Below are 21,043 nucleotides of genomic sequence, written 5' to 3' on the forward strand. Positions count from 1 at the left end.
AACTCTAAGGTGCTGGTTGCAGAGGTAGGAGCACAAGGTTGCAGCCATGGGGTAGGTTTGCTGCCAAGTGGCTGCTGTCACAGAAGAGCAGCTGATCAGAAGCAAAATCCCAAGGAAGGCAGAGAGGGATCAAATAAGTCAGACTAACAACCTACTTCAAATACTGCAGAGCAGCTGGTACCCTAAACCTACAAAGATCATCACTGCCCTGCCAAGCTTTTCCCACTGTGATTGATCCTTCCTCAGAAGATGACAAGCTCTGTCAGCCTACGGTTGTCTGGCCCAGGTGTCAAAACCTGAAAGTCCTTCCAAGCCAAATCCCAAGCCCTGGTCTCAGACCCTCTGCTCAGGAGCTAGATTTTCAGCTGCTAAGAAGCAAGACCTCACAGATCACAAAAGGATTATTAAAAGATACACTGAATAAAGGGTGCATTAAATCTAGACTTAGGTCACACAGGGGAACTGAGTCACTGCACTGCAGACAGAGAAGTATTCCTGTGTTTTGTACACCACCAAGCAAAAACCATGAACCAACAGGTGAAGGTGTCCTGCCACCGTGTAAGAAGATGTGAATTTGAAATCCACAGCCTTTCCAGCTAAAATCTCCAGATGCAAACCAGCACGCATCGCCCTCAGCCTCTCCCAATGATCCAGAACAGATCCTTCAGCTGGTGTGAGGTCACCTGGGCAATTGCTGGATCTCACCTGACCTCACTGACCCAACTGTCTTCAAATGCCTCCAGCAAGTCAAGAGGGGCCAGACCTCAGAGACAGGGCTACACGCATGTCTCAGAGCACTGCTCTGCTCCCACAGACCCACATCTCGTCGGAACAACCTTTGTCTCTGTTCAGAGCAGAAGGGTCAGCACCTTGCCTGACAGACCCAAACCAAGCCTACAGCACAGAGGTGACGCTCTGGCCATGCAGATGCAGCACAACACACACCACAAAACAGTCTTACAACTCAGAGGGCTTCTCATACACTGCTGTAACTAGTATTTCATCACCAAGGTGACCTTGGGTGACAAGCCCATACACTCGACCACTCCTCAATGCGAAAAGTTTGAGGGTCATTTGTGCCCATATGAGCCTGTTGATGAATGGCCCATTTTACCTCAAAGTGGGTAAAATGGGCCATTTCAGAGGACTTTCAAAGTCCTCAGAAACTGTGCTCCTGCTAATCTGGAAGGACAAGCACCACCACGGCTGTTTTGTACCGCAAGGACCACTCCTGAACTGCTATAGACACCACTGGGCCAGGGTAAAGAGCTGTCCTACTCTCTGGTCACAGTCAAGATAATCCAGCAGAGCTGACTACAGTTTAGGGTATCTGGGAAGATACTGGGGCTCCCCAGCTGGACACGGGGAGCCCCATCACATCCTACGCACTGTAACAAGGAATGAACCAGCATCAGAGGTCAGCTCTTGCTCTTCTATTGCATTGAGCTAACCAGCTCTGAAAGCCTAAGACCAATTGTAAGCAGTTGCCAAAGGCGGACACAATGCCAGAGTGATGAAGGTAGGGCAGGAATGGACTCCTGGGCATTAGGTCCAGTCCCTGCCACACACAAAGTCACATTGTCTGCCTGATTTAAAAGTCTACTGAGCTCCAGTCTTGGGGTGGTGGTTGATGGGCCATTGTGGCTCCTGGGGTGGCGCATCTCCTTGGTGCTAAGTAAATGAAGACCTCCACCTCAAAAAGAAGACAGTCATATTTGAATTAGAACAAGCCATGTTGTCAACAGTGAATGAGTGGATGCTCTATTCCATTCACCAGTTCCTGAGCCCCGTCTGGACCAACATGACTAGCATCTGTTCAGTGCTGCTTCCTCTCCTTCCCCTTCTGTCCCAAGGAGGCTTTAGGGCCAACATATGCATACACCACATGTTGCATTGATGCTAGCAAAGGCAGGCTGAGCTGTGGCTGCCCTGGGGAGATATTCCAGCTGTGGTGAACACCAGGAGGTTGACAGCTTGTTAGGAAAGGCAGGAGGGAGTGAGGCTGGCGGGTGGACAGCTTGTTAGTCCATGCTACTTACTGACAGCTGCCTACATATTTAGTAGGAGTGACAACTGGTTTTTGTTAGAAGCGCACATGAACTTTCTCACTCCGGTCTGTTTGCAGGCCTCCTGGCCAGCCCTGGGAAGGCAGCACAGTCCCAGCAACAGACAAGATCTGTGCAGGTCACAACAGCCCTTGCACACACATGCAGGGGTGGGTTTCACACTCAGTGCTACCAGTACCTGAAAAATGATCGGGGCAGGGACTGCCGCTTTCTCAGGGAACTCCTGCCCACCCGGTGCCCTTGGGCAGGCAGGGTCTGACTCCTCTGAAACCGTACCTGTCTGCTGCAAAGAAAAGACAGCTGAAGGGAGGGACCTTGTAGGGCTGTGCAGGGGAGCAGCCACCTGCATCCAACACTTCCCCATCTCCTTCCATAGCCCCATCCAAAGCAGTTGTGCCACACTGCACATGACAGTGGCTTCCACCTGAGAGCATGACCTAAGAGAAACAACCAAACTCAAGCCACACAACAGCACCTTTGAACCCAGAAGACTGCTGAATCCTTTTGGTGCATCTGCACCTCTGATGTGTGCCTCCCATTGCTCTTGAAGATACCAGGGATACTGCAACCCACCTTGACCCCTAGATCTCTGTGATCTGCCTTCCGTGCAGTAGCCCAGCTACAGATCCCACTGGCTGGCTTTGGACACCAGAGTGTGAAACCATGGAGGTGTCAGCAGGATAAGGTATCTGCTCAGATAAAGGCGTCTGCTGCCACAGGAAGTGCCCTGGGCCCATGCTGGTTGACCCTGGCAGGATCTTGCCCAGTGCACAAATATATCTGTTCCACATCTGCTGCCTTGCATGGACATCTTGGATAGCCCAGGAGAGTGGAAGTGGTGTTAGCTGCCTATACTCGGGCACATGAATCACTCCCATGCCATTTCTGGACCACACAGACTTGACCTTAGGCTCCCTAAAGTAATCTCCAAGCCCCAGGGAACAAGATGGTGTGGAATCCTGCTGCCAGAAAAGTTTCACATCCTGCGGGCTTTGTTAAGCAGAAAACCTGGCAGTCAGCTTCACTGGACTCACAAAACAAATCCCCAGGATACCTTTACAGATGCATGGTCCACAATTCTCCATTGCATCCCCAGCTCTGCTAAACAGAGCACGTGCTTTTTTGCCTTTCCTTGGTACTTTCCAGATCCCTATCCCTGTTTCTGATTCACTTATTTCATGCTTTTATTGCTAATGTCGTGTCGTGTGTGCACCTCCTGCAGTTCTGCCCCTTGGAAAGTCCTTCCCACTGCTGCACCTGCTCTCCTACCCACATCCCACAGCGCTCTGTAGACATTGCTCACAAACTGTGAGTCCTCCAGGAGGAAGAGACTTGGCCCTCCCCCATGCTGCACAACAGCCTGCATGAGACAACTCAGCACTGCAAAACAGGAGTGATCCCCCCCCATACATACTCTGAGCAGGAGACTCCCAGGATGTCACAGGGTTTGTTGGTGCAACAGCCACACGTGCCTGCCCACTGCCCCAGTGCTCAGCAGGACATTAGCATTTCCCTCAGTGTGTGGGAGCTTCATCACCACCATCCAGCACTCCTTCTTTGCTCACTGTAGCTCCATATGCCTCATCTGTCTTACAGTGTAGTAGCACTGGGAGCAAATTTGTTCCCCTGGCACCAAAGTGGTTTGCACTTCCCCAACCTCTCCACCCTACACACAAGCTGCGTGTTGCGAGGACCTCTGCAGAAGAAGGCTACCCTGGCCCTGCCACACAATCCTTCCTGTCAGGGCCTTTGCAGCACCCTCCCAGGATATCCCCTCATCCTTGACATGCTCTTGCCCAATTGTCCCTGGCAAGGAGTGAGACAAGGTCAGGGAGATAAGAGAAGAGGCAGCCTAGGTGTGCAAGGACAGCCCCAGGCAGGCCCAGAAGCTGCCCACAGCCCTGAAAAGAGCAGACAGTGCTTCAAGGCTCAGCCCTCCCAACCTCACAAGAAGCAGGATCACACAGGGTTGCTGTGGAAGAGCTTCACTATCAAGACAGCTGGGGAACGTCTGAGGCAAAGGAAAACAGTGTGTGGGAGGTCAGTCTTTCCCATAGCTGGAAAGTTGCTCCTCTGTAAGTAGGCGAAACCTAGCTGACTGAAAGTACCTCTGACCCGTGGAGTTCCAGGGATGCTCCTGGGATCCAGGCAGGCCTGACACTCTGCCAGAGATACAAACCAGGCATCTCAGGAAGGCAGCTGGGAGAGCCACTCCCTTTGGACAAACTGGGATAAGCCTTTGCAACAGGGAGGGATGGAGCATCAGCTCTGGAGCTGATTTTAAGAGACCCCTGGATTGTGGGGACAAATGATAACCCTCTGTGAAGGCACGGGGACAGGACCCGAACAGCCTCTCCCTACTCTCCATCACCCCCCATAATCATCTCAAGGACCATCAATGAACTAATGCTAGGATCCAAGCTGCTGAGAGCCATGGACTGCTTAGGATGAGCTTCTGCCTCTCCCAGCAATTATATGCTCTCAGATACAATGCAAGGCCAGCTCACCACTTCATACAGTCTCAGCTAAACATCAGGGCCTGAGGCATCCTGTTTCTCAGAAACAGCCAGCTCCCTGGGGAATAGGGACAGTCAAAATTTGTCTCTAAGTGACACTGTCCTGATCACCACAATCTTCCTCCCAGGACTTGTCTCCTTACTTACTAAAGACAGGCTATATAGCACCCCTGGGCTTATGTATTGGGGACCTATTTGCACCCACCTTCTTCTGCAACCTCATGATAGATAACAAGGGAGAAAACCTAATCCTGCTGTGATATGCCTCTGAAGTGCCAGGCAATGGGACAAGCAGAGGACCATAAATCCACAAGTAAAGGATGGCAGAATCCACTAAAGCAGGCTCCATGAATTCAATGTCTCACCTCTTGATGGTCTGGGTGATAGAGGTCTGCCGTTGTAGCACCGGTCTCCTCACCTCGTTGGGCAGGGAGGGCACGCGCGTGTTGTCAGCTGGCATGCTCACACTTCGCAGAAAGGCCTGGCGTCTCGTGGGCTGCAAGGGAAAACAGGAGGGAGTCAAGTGTTCTCAGAGTGATGCTGTACAAGGCCAGACAGGTTGTGTAACATTTAGTTAGCAATCCACCCCAAACACAAGCTGGGTGCATGCAGCTGGGCAGCAAAATTAGGCTAACAAGGACTGTGTTCATGTTGACAGGAATGGCTCTGTGGAACTGAACAGTTAGCATCAAGGACACAGCACCTGTGTGCTGCAACGGGTCTCAGTTCAGAGCAGCTCTAGCCTGGACAATTAACTGATGTCCATTTGTAGATGGGAGGTACTACATGAGCGCCTGCAACATATGCTCCTGGCTGTTTTCTAGCCAAAAGGAACCCAATCACACAATCTTAGACCACTCCACAAGGTGGAGAGAAGCACAGTAACCGAGATTTCCTTCATAAATGACTCTGGATCTGCACTAAAAGCCTGTGAGAGCTGTGAGTGGGTCTGTGCTGTAGCTGCTGCCTGGTGCAGGCTAAGCGAGCTGGGAAAGTCACATCAGCTTTGTTCATAACCTAATTGTCTGGACACACTCCGGTCTAAAAGCTCCTGGCATGTCTCGGCTGATGTCACCTACCAAATACAACACAACTCACCAGACTGTTCTCAGCTCATACAACCGCCTCCCCAGGGCTGTTCTGGGCTAATTTTTCATCATCTTGGCAGAGACATCATCTCCCATTTGTAAAACGCAGGCTGAGCAGACTGCCCCTCTGGCAAGTGAAGCTCTGATCAACTGTTTTTCTGGTCAGTCTGCCTCAAGACTACTTGCTACTCTAGCCCCTCTGGCACAGAAAGTTAATAATTCCCAGTAATCTTAACATGCTTTGTTAAGTTTTATGTGAAACAATGCGTAGATACTCAGGTTATAAGCCAAAGGAGCCCATTATGCACTCTTATACTGTCAGCCTGTGCTGTGCACACTGGACCTCTAGAGAACATCAACTCCACCAGCTTCTATCATAAGTAGAGAGCATCTCTCCAGAGATTTCAGGTAAGAGAACATCCATCAAAGCCTTAAATAAATTATTTGGAAAGTTTCAACCTGCACTGTTAAAACCCTGCATTCCACTTCTAACCCTGCAGACTGAATCCCGACCACTTTCCTTCCAAGGGAAGACCAGGACCAAGATTTATCTGCCAGAATCTCTCACATAACTGAAGTGTGTTTTAGTCCCTGGATCAAGGAATGGTGAAGAGACCAGTCTTTGCTATTCCAAGTGCAACATAAATTCCCTCTTAAGACCAGCTTGTCCTCAATTCCCCTCCAGCTGTATAACCCTCCATTTCTCTGGTGCCTAAACCATTCTTTCCCATAAGCAGCTGAACCCAGCAACTGCACCCCAGCCATGGAGCTGGGCAGAAAGAACACTCGGGCTCTGCCTTCAGTGCAGGTAATCTCTGTTCCTGCAGTAAGGTCACATGAAGAGCCAGCAATCACCTTACTAGGTTTCATCAGTATGTGAGAGCTTCTGCCACCTTGTAACAGAAATTTCTGTTATTTTTCCCATACCCAGCACAAATACAAATGTTTTTTGCACAGTTCCTATTAACCTATCGCCCCATCTCTACTTCACCACCCTTCAATTTTACTTATCTCTCATTCCAGATTATTTTCTTATGTTCCTCATGCTGGTAAAAGCTTTGAGTTGCCAGTAACTGTTCTTTCTCTGCTGCTACTGACAAGATCCTGTCATTATCTTGGCTTTTCATAAGTCAGATTCATTCCCTGCTCATTTCAGTATAAGCTCCAGCACTTCCAGACCCTCATGTTTGTCTAGCAGCCTTTCACTCCTCCAGTCCCTTAAAAAATGCTTGTTTGAATACTTCACTCCCACATACCCCAGCCAGGACACTTTTCACAATCCCCACGTCCAAACAGTCACGTCCACTGATCTGAGCACATCAGCCACCCACCCTCATCCCTCCCACATCCCCTTCAAGGGGGATTTAATTACTGATCATGAATTTACTCAATGGCTCTGTCCCTTCTCACGCGGCCTTGTGACCTGCCATCACACACGGCATTTATCTCAGCCAGGACTGTCGGAGACCACAGGCTCAGGCATGCTCTCAGCACAGTGGGGCCCTGCACTCCCCTCCACAGCTCCACAGACCGTCCCTCCTGCCCCCAGCCCCTGTACCTGCACAGGCTGGGGCTCTTCTGGCACCGACACAGGCACCGGCACCGGGATGTCCAGTTTCAACCATGGTGGCTTCTTCCGCTGTAAACTGCTTGTGCTGTCGTGTCGCGCCTCCGACATCATCCCACGTTTGTCCTCAGGCCTAGGAGAGGGGAGAAATCAGTCAGGAGGGGGCCAGGCTCATCCCTGACACGGTAGTGCTGGCAGGGTCAAGCAGACCGTGCTCCTCCAGGCTGCAAGTGATGGGACCCAAGCCCCGTGTTGGATGACTTCCCAAAGTGCCTCATGAGGGTTCAGGCGTCACAGCTTGTGCCCACGCTGGTCAGCCAGGACCAGACACTTGGAGGACACAGCACATTTCTGAAGCTTGCAGGACCTTGAGCCAGGTTCCAGAGACTGCAGTCACAAGCCTGAGAGTCGCCTTCCATTAAGATTTTTGCTGAGACTACTGTGAGATCCGGATTCCTTAAGGACCAGTCATGAATTAAATCTTAATAAGATCTGGATGCAGTCCAACCAGCTAAGTAACTGCAGTACCAAGAGCCACTGACCTCCCTCTAAAAACAGCTTGTGACTCACACAGGCACCACTGCCCACCCGAAGCCAAGCACCACACTTTCCTACCTACTACTTAGCAATTAGCAAGTGGCTATTTCTCATTGCTGGTTCTAATCTCTTCTTTTAAAAGTAGTCATTTTCTAGAAACACAAAAGTGCACAGAGTGATACAAGTATAGCACGAACATTAGAGAACTGGCACTGATCCTGAACTAAGAATGGGTTTCATACATAAATAATAATGATACAGTATTTAACTAAAAACCGCTGTGTAACCAAAATGCCAAAGCAACCAGAGTGACTCGCTGTCATCTTGCCCACTCTACTGTACTGCAGCTTTCTCCTCCTGTTTAGGTTGCATGCAGTGGGACAGGGACCATGCCACTTTCAGGCTTGCAGAGCAACTACTTTACTGTGCACCTCAGAGAAACAATGAAGAAAATAGATGTCATTGAGAGGAGATCAGCTCAGATACCTCCACAGATACCTTCCAACCAAAGTTATTCTACAAGTCTATATTTATCCTTTTGCTAGCACACACACAACAGCCAGCTAGTAGCGGGCAGAATGTGCGCTGAATGGAACAACTCATCCAGTTCCCTCCCAGCTCCCTCATTGTGTTATCCTAGGCCACTGATCCCATAGAGGACAAAAAAAAAGATCAAGAGTCCCAGCCTCTTCCCCCACCATGGTGGGGATGGAATAAGCATGCAGTTAACTTAGCAGGCACACATGATTTGAAAGAGAGCATGAGAAAAGCTTTCTGTTTGCATTAAAATTCAGCATTTTTACAATGTTAACAGTCAATTTATTTTAAATGCAGAATGATTTTAATAGACGAGGATTCTTCCTTGAGAGTGGCCAAGTCCTAGGACAGGACCAGAGGCAGGGGGACCTCCATCCCTGGAGACATTTGGCACTCAACTAAATGAGGCCCTGAGCAGCCTGACCTATCCTTGCCTTACACAGCAACTGAGCCAGGCAACCTACATAGGTCCCTCCCAGCCTAAATTAGGCACCAGTTCCCTGAAACACACGCAGCCTTTCGTGTCGTTTCCACCATATTCCCACAGCTCACTGCAGCTGCTCTGGAAAGGGAGCTGCGCAAGGGTGAAGCTTACCATTGCAATACATACACAGTGCAGGGGAAATAGGTCAACAAAAGGGAGTGGGGGATGATCCAGACTGGGTTAGGAGAAGAGAATCTCATCTAAAAGGAGCTGAAGACCAGCTGCTAGCTCAGTCACACAAGCCGGGCTGGCTGCCAGGAGCACTGTGCTCAGCTGAGCCGGAACGACAGAAAGGGAGGACTCAGCTGTAGGTGGATGAAGGTTGGGTTTCAGCAAATACCACAGGCCCCCAAAAGTCTGGGAATTCATGATCCGGCCTGTACAGACATGCCTGTCGTACATGCAGCACGGTCCTGTGTGCACAGACACAGTGCTGTATGTTACAGGGACACAATTCCTTCCCTCCACCCCTAGCCGCAGGGGTAACCAAATGCGTCTGTTCTAACCTTCTATAAGATGAGAATAGTGAGAGTATATGGAGAACTCCTGCCTACTCTTGGGAAGAGGAAATCTGCTGTCAGACAGCTTTCAGCCTTGCATACAAAATGGGTAAACTTGTCTTCATGGTGAGGTCAGAAAGCAAAGCAGATTTCTCACACTTTAAGAACTCTCCTGGTGCAATGCAAAGAGCTCAGCATTTACTCTTGAGGATCATGAACACCAGGTCTTCCTCGGATGCTCTAATCCGAGACCAGCCAAGAGGGACAGAGCTGCCATTCTAGCATGACCAAACACAACCTATTTTACACATGACCATCATGACACAACTCGAGAGCTTTCTTTCTGTGCCTTCAAGGGCAAATTCAGAGCCTCTGCACTAGCACAGTTCTTTTTCCAGCATCTCTTCAATGAGCAGGCATTGCTCAACTTCCTTCCTGTCCACCTACAGAGCTGCCTTTGTGAGCAGGTGCTTTGGGAGTAAAGCATACAAACTTGTGTGAGATTTGCAGCTCTATCAAACAGCGAGGCCAAGCCAGAAAGGCAATGAATGAATCACTCCTGTATTGCCAAAAGCTGTCACAACAACGCTGCACTCTGTGAAAGACTTCCCAATGAAATCTGCCTTCAGTCCCCCTTCAGACCATGTATCCATTATGCTGGCTTCATTGCATCCCCTGCAGACTAGTGCACGGGGATCTCCAGCAATGTACACTTCCAAAGAAGAGAACGTAGCATACGTGCACTTGGGGTCAAGCCCATGGCTTTATGATTACCCCCAAAGCTGACTCAGCTTTGTACCTTAGGCAAGAAGATCTCAAGATGAAACTCACATAGCTGACAGAACAACAGACTGCTTTCTCCCAACATCAGCAGTTGAAGAGTTCTTTAAATAGCAAAGCATCAAAATACATCTATAATAATTGTGTAAGCGCACTCACTATTTAAAAAACAGGTGAGTTTCAAGGGCGACTGCAGAGTACTTAACTCAGGAGCAAATCCTTCTACCAGTTTGATCTTTTTTACTTACTAAAATGTTTATTTCCCAATAAAAGTGCAGTGAAGGCAGAGCTTTTCAGCATTTTCAACTACATCTGTGCATTTGGAATGGCCAAGAACAAGCCTTACAAACGCTTCAGATTAAACTTGCAGCACTTGCCCTAGTAGGGCCTGATTCTCCGCACACTGTGAATACACAGCCACAGCACAGGTCACCAACTGCCTCTGACGCAGGCCACAAGAGACTGGGGTATGGACACGAGAGGCAGGTCTCTAAGAGACTGAATGCAGATCCAGCTGCATACACTGACATATAGACTAGCTGTACATAGATGGATAGTTGTGTACACAGATGTACAGGTGGACAGTTGAACATAAGTCTTTGCAAGGCAGGTAACACTCCTTATTTTACCTGGTCCTCACTCAAAGTGCTGCAGCCACTGATTTCTGTCTCAGCACTGCACTAAAAGCACATGCTGAGTTTCACATAACTCCTTAATTATTTTTAGGGGATAGCGTTTCAGGATACAGTGTCCGTGTATGTGGTAGGGCCAATGGGCTGTGTTTCAAAGTTGACTGCACTGACACATATTTCATTTGAATGGTCCCATATCCCCAATCCCAATTTCTCAGTACTATCATAGCAAGAGTCTTCAAGAAGTCACTGACAGCAGCAGGAGAGAAACATACACAGCACAGCCATGCAAGGTCAGGACAAGTATCCATCCAACACCAGTATCTCATTTCCAACAGAAGATGCCTGGCAATGGGTACAGAGTACAGGATTACCTGACAGTCATCTCACAGGGCAGAGTCATGGCATGTGCTATGAATAGCTCAAAGGCTTCTTGTGCCAGAGATGTCTTTGCATTTAATGGTTCTGTACCCATTTCCGTATCCATCCAATGATTTTTCTTCCACAATTTATCCAACTCATTTTTAACCCAAGCAAACTTTTTGTATTCATAACTGCATGTGACAAAGAGCTCCACAGCTGAAACACATGCTATGTGACAAGCCATCTTCTTCAACTTGTCCCTAAGTCTCCCATTTCCTGGGTTCACTTGATGCCCTGTAGCTCCTGGGCTACAAGAGTGAACAGCTTTTCCCTATCCTCCTCCTCCATGCCAATCCCGACTCGCAAATCTCTTCCATGCCCTTCCTACCATCCTCTCTTCCCACAAACACAGCGGGATCCACATCCAGCTGCCCAGTCCTTGGACAGGAGCTGTTCCAGACCTCTGACCTGTGCTTGTGGTTTGAAGCATCTCCTAAAGCCAGAAAATGCTCCACCAATCCAGACATCAGCTAAATATCTTCATCCTGGGTAGGTGGAAACGTTCGTGCTTTCAAGCTTTTGTAAACTGTTATTGGGACTTGAAACTCAATTTTTGTAAACCCTCAGGGTAGCAATTCCAGCAAGTGGCATCAAGAGAGAAGTCTCCACTATTACTAAAACCACACAAGAGCCATTGGAGACGTGGGTAAGGAGACTGTCTGAAGAGACGGGAGGAGATGGAATGGCCCGATACCTGCATGGACTTCTCCTCCCAGTGCTGTCACAGTCCCAGTCCTGGTGCCACTACCTGCACTGCTCGGTCAGCTCAGAAGCTGTTCCCTCAGCATCACAAAACTGAGGAATCCAGAAACACAAACTCTTCTCCAGCTCACAGGCTGAACACACAGCATGTGCAGATGTAGCTGCTTCTAACTGAGGAGCTATGTGTACAACCCTGGTAGCAGCACACAAATGACTAATGAAGTCTATTTCAATTAAAATAAACAAACAAAAGGAAAAAAAACCACCTTGTATATTGCAGATACTCTGGGAAAGTCATCTTCAAAAGCTCCATGCCAATGCAGGGTCACAGTACCAGAATGAAAGCCAAATCCACTGTGCTGTGGGTCAGGCTCAGAAAGGGAGAGCGCATTAAATTCCAAAGCTGGCACATGATCAAGAAAAGCTGCTTAGTGAAATCCACTGACCCAAACAGAGAAGGAAAAGTCTTCTACAGAAGCCTGAGCATGCTGCTAAAACTGACAGGCATCTCGAATACATCCAGCGATTTGTGCAGTCATTTCAAAGACAGACCATCCTTCCATTTAAATAGACAACTGAAGCTATTCCCATACTGACTTTTTTCTTCCAAAATTTCCATTTTACCATCATACCCATTTAAAATAAAGCTTTTTTTAAAAAAACAAAAAACAAAAACCAACAACATTCCAAACGAAAAGCAAAACAAACCAAACATTTAATTCAACCCTAGTACACAAAGCACACCATCTGCCCCTTTCTAGCATAGCATGTACATGTTCTTAAAGACACCCTCAGGAGGTAACAGACACAAGGGCTATTCTGCTGCAATCTCATCATCACCTCCAGCCGTTTTACTTCATTTTTAAAACCCCAATCACTGCAACAGCTGTATCTGCAGTGCCTGCTATGCAGAGTCCCAGGCACATCCCGTGTACCTGAAGGGGTCTGCCCCTGCAGCTATTCTGGTTGGGGTGCACCAGCAGGCATCCGGCTGGAGAGACAGCAAAGAAACTGGGACCCTAAATGTGTTCTCCAGAGAGATTGAGCCAGCAGAGGCAGTGGGCTCTGGCTGTGCCTATCTCTGCATGAGGATTTCTGCTGGCACAGCGGGGAAAAGGCAGGAAGTCCAAGCAGAAGAGGAGCAGTGGGGTTTCAGTCTTGTGGCTGCCAATAAAACCATCTAGCATGGATTAGACCCAGCAAGTTACAAATAGTATCTTGAACAGCAGGCTGGAGCCAGACCTTTAAAACAAGCCGGCGGAGAAGCTGAGGGCAAGCAGGGACTGGGAAGGTAGAATAGGCCTGTGACCCTACAGTCTTGAGGAGAGCTATGAAGGGCACAGCAACACCTAGGCTTTGGCTGAGACCACCACCACATGCCACCCTAAGATACTACCTCGGAAATGAAACAAAGCCATCAGCACTGTCCTGGCATTGGCCCCATGCAGGGCTCTCTCCTGCTTTCCTGACCCTCACTGCTGAGCTCAGAGGACATGCCATAAGGCTTTGCACACCCACAGGCTGCCAAGCAGAAGCTGGGGTCTGAGCAATCTACACATCTGAGCACAAGCCTGGCAGCCAGCTAGGCAGACACACTGCCCTTTTAGCCCTGCACAGCAGGGAGCTGGCAGGACTGCCATTCCCACACACTGCCCACTGCCCCTCTCACTGCCCTCTGCCCTGCAGAAGCTCTGCTTGAGCGATGGTAGAGACTGATGCTGCCTACAACAGCCTGCACTAAATCATGCAGGCAACAGTTCCTCAAGGCCCTGCCTTCTGCTTGAAAGCAAACCAATCTGACACCTAGCTGCTGTCCAAAGAGCAGTCTTGCCTTATTCCAGTGAGCCACTTCAAGGTGTTCTACCAGCACAAAATTAACCCTAGTATATTATTTCCTCTTGATCTGGCATCCTGAAGAGGCTCAGGCAATTTCAGATAAGCTCTGTGCAGCCTGAGAGAGGAAGGGTAGGACCAGCCTATTCAGTGATAGCTCAGCATGACAGTAGCTTAGCTGAAACACCAAACTGCAACCCAAGCCTTTGTTTCCAGCCCTCCTCCATCCCCAGCTAGCAAATCGGTGCTTGGGGAACTGCATTTGCCCCCACCAAGAGGCATGCAGCACACTCAGACCTTGCATTCTCCTCTGGAGAGGGACCAGACAGGAGGACTGGGGAATAGCCAACCTCTTACTTAAAGATATAGCCTTCCTGCAGGCCACGTTGGAAAAGGCTGACACTACCCAAGTCTTTTACATTTTACGTCGAAGTAGACCATGGAAGAAATTGATCTGGGGTAGCAACAGCTTTTGCACAGGCTCCAACAGAACAGAGGCCTTCATCTTGCAGACAATGAATTAAAAGGCACACAATCTTCCTCCTGAGAGCTTTCTCTTCAACCAGTGCTCTAGAAAGAGCTAGAACAGGAGTTATACACTTGAGCAGTGGCCATAAAACCAGCATGCAAGTATATCATGGAAAAGCAGCACACGAGCACTACCACAGAGCTGCACCAGCAGGAATCCACCACGGTGGGATGAATGCTGTGGGGAAGGTCTTTAACTTCGGTGGCTACCCAAGTAACCAAGGCAGCACTGAGGGATCTCATCATGAACCACTTAGTTTAACTAGCTGAGAAATACCAGTGGAAACTTCCTGGCATGGAAGAGGTCAGGCAGACCCCTAGACAGGAAATTGGAAGTTACATAAGAAGAAAAGCAAGGGTTTGGATGCCATGCAAAGCCTTGTAGAATGATACTGGCATGCAAGAGGCACACCAAGAGTGCAAAGCTTCAACTGGGACGCACTGAACTTGGAGAAGGTTCAGCTACATACAAAGCCAGAGGGTTTTAAATATAGGCAATAAAAACATCTGCCAGTCAAGTCTGAATGTATGTAAGCCAATCCCATGAATAGGAAAACACGATGTCCCTTTGAGCAACCAATTTTCTTCATTTTCAGAAAAAGATGCAGGTCATGATGGAAATCAACCATAAATGAGCTCCTACTGGAAAGCCAGCATTAAAAGCTTTCAAAGCAGCTTCATATGGGACCTGAAGGGTGCCCAGGTCTGAGTGAGGAAAAACAGGGAGCTCGAAAAAACCTCTTCTGGTTCCTGTTAGTGCCCAGATCTGTAGTTGAACTTCTCCAAATACAGGTTAAAAGACAACCCCCAACTTCAACCCGCAAACACACAGACAAAAGACTCTGATCTTCCAGCTCCTTTATTTGCATCAGACAAAGGGCAGAATAGTAACAAGGAAACAGAAGCCAATGCTCAAAATTCAAGCTATAAAGTTGTCACAGCCACTCGTAAAAGATGCAAACCAACAGGAAAAAGCAGTGCCCCAGCCTGTGCTGCCCCCTCCTTGTGCTGGCACAAGCATTCCCGCAGCTGTTGGATGATCTACGCTGGGAACCAACACGTATTAGCTCAGCAAAGAAAATGGTTTGTTCCAGCACAAGCTCCTTTCCTCATCCAAGTCACCACATGGCTCCACGAACGCTTGTGCCAGCAAAAGGAAAGGGGAAGAAGCAGGAACAAAAAGAGCAGCTGGAGCCAAACGACTGGACAGCTTCTCCAGGCAGCACAGTTTAAAGTGATCATGAAAACACAGCCAAAACGTCACACTTGTGCTAATTGTTAGCTTCCCACCATGCTACAAGGGAGGTGGTGGGTTCTGCATCTCTAGGCCTACATAATCTTCTGAGGAGTGCCCTCTGCGCAAGTATTGAGTGCAGCAGGAATAAAATACTACTACATCACCAGGGGGTCATTAGATGGGAAAAACATCCAAACCATCCATAGATTTCTCTAGAGCTGACAGCCAAGCTTCACGCATGGACAGCTTCCATAGAAGAGTTCCCAAAGGATGCATTTCCCTTGCTCACCTATGGCCTGTGGCACCCACAAAGGAACAAGGTGGAAGGGAGCCAAGTAGACCAGACTGGGTAGAGGGGCTGCCTTTTCCATCTCCTAAGCACGTATGACCTGGATGACAGAAGCAAGTTCACAGTACTAGCCAGCATGCCGGCGCACAAGAGCCAATGCAGGGCCCAGGTGATGTGCAGTCAGCATACAACAGAGATACAACCTACCTAGACACCGGCAAAGGGAACAGTCTGAGCATAAAACATAACCAACAACAGGGAGAAAGCAGTGGAAAACCTGGAGTACTCTGGCGTCTTCATCCCGTTTCTGTTTCTCCATGAAAACACCCCGCAGCTTTGCAGAGAACACCAGCCTGCCACCACACACAATAGCCACATTTCCAGCAGCCACATGAGAACGCTCCAGTCGCAGCATGTCACTCACAGGCTACATCTGGGCAGGAACTGATGACAATACCTGATAATAGCTTTAGTGACAGTACGTTAAGCACAGGGGACAAGAAGCCAGCACTGACCAGCACTCCCATTCCTTATGGCAGTCAGCACTGCCTGGTCCTCAAAAGGAGCTGGTTTCCACCTAGAGATCCATTACCAGCTACCAGATGGCTGATGCATCTCAGCATGCCTATGCAGGAAGCCAGGATACTACCACTGGTTCAGTGCCACAGTGAATGTAGCCAGAATGGATAACAAGTATAATCACATTAACAAGTCAAATATTAACAATTCCAATTATAAACAACTGACTGCCAGCACTGGAAGTGTATCCAGAGGAAGGATCACCTACACAAGCCTTGTTCTTGCACCGTATTCAGATATAACCACAACTGCCTGTCGGGTTAGCAGTGCTTCTGCTGAGCCAGCAGAGCCCTTCGCGCTGGGGTCCCCAGTACCCTCAAAGCAGAGTTGTCTTAGTACCCTGCCTGGGTCTACACGTTCTGCAGCTCCTCGCTAACAAAGAAGCAGGAAAGAGTGATCACAGAAACTATTTTAGTACACATTTAACTCATTGCAACAATTCAATGGACCTCCAGAAGTCGCTGTTCCAAATTTATTCTCATTATTAGTAAAACAGATGCACTGGCTGATCCAAAGTACCATGGACACTTTGGTCCATGTCATTGCCTCAATTATGCAGCAAGGTAAGATTCACAAAAATGCTTTTGTCAGCGCAGCCATGACCCCACATTAGAAAACAAAAGACAAAGCTGACAAAATCCTACCACTGTATTTTAACAAAGGTATCATTTTTCATTGAAATTCTGCATTTGTAAGTTTTTTTCCTACCAGCTCTCCTATTCAACACAAGTACTGTAAGGGTCAAGGACACAAGGAAAGCTAGGAACTGGTGTGACTCTGAAGACACCAGTAAACACTGGCTCTGGTTGCTTTTGGGATAGTCGCTGCCTGTGCACCCACCTCAGGAGCAATTTTTTTCATAAAGTAATGCCTCTTATTGATTACATTGTTCATTTACAAAATATGACAGTAATTAACACTGATGGAAAAGCAACTGCCAAAACTAGCAACCTCCCCTAAAAAGATCAAAATACCCCAAACCAAAAATTATCTTAGACCAAAAGCCACCCAACCTTTATGGCACAGACTCTTGGTACTAAAAGCAGCTAAGAATCACTGTTGTGCTAAATAAAAAGGCCTCACTGGCAAAAGAGATCAAAACTGCCGCAAATGACAACATTTCCTATGGAAAGTTACATAAAACCACGCTGAATAGCAATCTAAAAAAAATCTTAAGAGGAAATAACAATAACAAACGCTTAAGCCACCAGAAGACAGACTTTATATGCAGGAAGGATGGAAGCCATTCGGGCCAGCTTTCTCTGCATGTTCCTTTGAAATTCAGAGCATCCTCATTCACCATCACACACCTGCTTTCTCCAACACAATGGCAGTTGTGTTCTCCTGGATCCAAGTGAGAGAATAAGCCTACATCCACCAGCAGTGCCCACAGCAATGAGGCCCAATGGAGATCCTTCAAAGGAACAATTAAATAGCCAAGGACTCGGAACAGAGCTGGTTTGGCTGGAGCTCCTCTTCCTAAGCATCAGCTGATTAACCAGGACACAGGAGAGCTACCCTGCCACTCTGATGCTCTAATTCCTCCTCCTGCTAGTGCTCGGCAGCTGGCCGCACGCTATCCCCTGCTTTGTCTAACTGGCAAGCAGTTGCAGGAAGAGCTTATCTTGCTCTGCAGGTATGTGTACACATGTGTACGTTCATGCGTGCCCAATGCACCAACTCATTTATAACACAAATGGAAATAATCATGATTCTAACTCGTGATAGAAAAAAAATCCAAGTGAACCACACTTCTTCAATCCAAGTGAACCACACTTCTTCAATCCAAGTGAACGGCATATTCTCTCTCACTGTTCTCCCTGAAATCACAGCCCCAGAGCAGTCAGAGGAAGGGAAGGTACACTCACACTTTTTGGCAAAACAACTCAGCCTGCTGTCTTCTGCAGTCCACTTTAAAGCACTGGGCTTTGAATTCAAGCAACAGAGAAACATACCTCCCATGTGCTGATTGCTACAGGACAATAACTCCTGAAACAGGGAAGTGTATTTGTCAACTCAGCCATCTGAGCCCTCAAGATTTTAAAATTCAAGCTGTTATAACTTTCACTGAGTCAAAGCCAAGCAAGTGCTGGACCAGTAGAACAGTAAAAGCTGCGTCCTGCACAGCTTCAGGATGACCTCATACAGATTGTTCCTTTTTAAAGGAAAAAGGAACCCAACAACCTTCAAAGCAGGATTGCTGCTGACCAGCAGAGCAAGGGGCTGTCTCTCAGCGAAGTGGAAACAGGAAGGGGAGGAGGTGGCAAAGGTAGGCTTTCCAGAAAAGGCAAGATCGGGCATGTCTTGATATCTCTTCTCCCCCTGGGAACGCTGCACTGTGCCAGGGAAGTATTTTGCAATGATACTTCTTAGTTCACTGAGAAGAAATTACATTTCCTTTAATAATTACTGACTGTGTTTTAGAGATGCTCAGATTACTAAGGCAAGATGTGTTTGTTGCTAAAGGCCCCAGAATTTGAGACCAGGTCTGTATCACAATAGTTCTAACATTTCTATGCTATGCAAAAAGTAGTTTTAATTATAGTTGAAACAAATGGTTTATCTAACAGAGTTGAAGAATGCACCCAAAGGAAATTTCAGCAAGAACAAGCCTTATGTTAATCTGACATTTGCTGTCTCCGCAGCAAACAGAGCACACAACCAATGAAACTTGCAGTCTATAGCTTTAGGAGATTTAACAATTAAGATTAACATGAAGAATAAGCTCTCCACCTTCACCAAGCAACAAACAGCCACCGGTCATTATTCAAAAGGATTTGACTATAGTTTGATTATTTTTTTCAAAAACTCAGCTACTAATTTGCTCATCGTGGCATTATTCCAACAAACATTAAAAAAAAAAAAAATCCCCAAACATTTCCTCATTCCTACAGCACCATGGACTGAAACAACAGGTATGAGAGATGTGATCTTAAGGGAGCTTCAACCAGCCCTGGACAGCAGCTAGATGAGCAGGACCCAAAAAAACAAAAGAGAACAAGCAATCATAAACCCCTGAAGTTCAACTGACAAGGACACAACAACAGGCAATCTCAGCACAGACACAATTCCCACCACTCCCTGTGGAAACCTCCCTTTCTCAGGGTTGCCCCTAGACCTTCCCAACAGCTCAGTCAAGCCTGCCTGTGAAAACAGAGAGGCTGGCATGCAAGCCTTGCCCGCCCCTTGCGCTGTGTTGAAGTGACGGTCTCTACGACTCCATACAAGCAGGCCTAGATGACAAGAGCACACATCACACACTAAACCAGTCTGGAGTTCTCCAAGGACACAGGAACAGAGCTGCCAGCCTGACCATGGGAAATAATAGATCCATTTCCTTCCAAGGTTAAATAACAGTGCGAGATCTGCACATTCCATGTCCATTTCATTCCAACAAGATGATGATAAAGCTAGAGGAGGAGTCCAGCACCTCTTCAGCTGAAAAGAAGCTAATCCACGTCTGAGCTCAGGGAACATGTTAAGGAAAGAACCCATCCTTGAGTTTTAACTATTTCTACTGAAACTGGTCATATACCGGCAACAGGCAGATGGCTGCAGGAACAGCAATTAACAGAAGTGTCATGTTGGGTCATAACTAATGCTGGAACCTCTGAGAATGACACACGGTCCCCACGGGATGCCTGCAGAGATAACTAAGGAAAAAAGGCAGCAATCACAAGAGAAGAATCTTATCAAAGTGTTCTGCTGGATAAAAGCTCTAGAGACATAGACAGAGAAACATCAGGATCTTCAGCTCACAGCCAGTCCCACTCAGCAGGCAGCATCCCCAGCAGCACATGGGTGCTCTGCCAACTTTTTTGCTGGATACACTGAATGGAAAACAACCTGGGACTCCTGGTCGTGTTGCCCATCTCAGGCATTCAGCACTAACCAGGCTGTGTTTGCACTGGAGAGAGATCCAGTGCACTGAATGGAATCAAACCTTTACTAATTATATCCGAGCACGAGGGCTCTGTGCCCAGAATAAACTGTCCTATCATGCCACACTCAACAGACCCTGCCTCTGTCGGGGGAACATGCCGGGACTTGCTGGCTACTCTCCGAGGCTGGATTCCAGAAGAACAGGACTGATGACCCCAAAAGGAATTCCTAATCCTGCCTCAAGACCTCGCTTAGCTGCAGCCTCGATGCAGTCCCCGTCACAAAAGTGAAATGAGACATCTGCCAAGTCCGGTGAGGAGGTGCTGGCCCCCTCCACGGGACATTAACTCCCAACTGAGGTGACACGTCAGGGCCACGTGCTCTCAGCACCAAGCCACAGGAAGGACGAGCTTGCTGAAGAGGTGCCTGCTCTGCTCTGCGGTCGAGCAGCGCTCTCCACATCCAAAGCTCCGGCTGAAGCCTACCCAGCACAGAGCAAGACATTCCTGAGACAGGGGCCAGCCCATGGCTTTCCCCAGAACCTGAAAAGCCAGTTTGTAGGCAGATCTCTTGCAAGTGTATTGCTTAAAAAAAAAAAAAAAAAAAAAAGGGCCTGTCATGGGAAGTCCCAGAGCAGAACCAGTTCTGTGGGAGTTGCTTTTACACTGGGCAGTGTTAAACTCCTTTCATGGGAACACAGAGAAGCAGCACACCGCTGACACACAACCACACATGAGAGCCACTGCCTTCCAGGGGGGCTCAGGGCTGATGAGCACAGAGACTATAATGAAGCTGGGGACCTCGTTCCAATCCACAGCACCTTGTGGGAGGGTGGAAGGGTCCCCCATGTGCTCCCCATGAGC

At 48.1% G+C, this 21,043-nt stretch overlaps 1 protein-coding gene across 3 annotated transcripts in view; it reads right to left on the minus strand.

The window, feature by feature from the left end:
- Positions 1-21,043, minus strand: part of LOC115606465 (inactive rhomboid protein 1) — a 125,491-nt gene that overhangs the window by 14,857 nt on the left and 89,591 nt on the right. For all 3 annotated transcript variants that reach the window (XM_030482399.1, XM_030482400.1, XM_030482401.1), the window contains 2 exons: positions 7,229-7,370; positions 4,948-5,078 (listed from right to left, as the gene is read on the minus strand). In XM_030482399.1, coding sequence (XP_030338259.1) covers positions 4,948-5,078; positions 7,229-7,370 — 273 coding nt within the window. The remainder of the gene's footprint in view (positions 1-4,947; positions 5,079-7,228; positions 7,371-21,043) is intronic.

Source organism: Strigops habroptila, chromosome 4, assembly GCF_004027225.2.
Source record: "Strigops habroptila isolate Jane chromosome 4, bStrHab1.2.pri, whole genome shotgun sequence".
NCBI classification, from domain to species: domain Eukaryota; kingdom Metazoa; phylum Chordata; class Aves; order Psittaciformes; family Psittacidae; genus Strigops; species Strigops habroptila.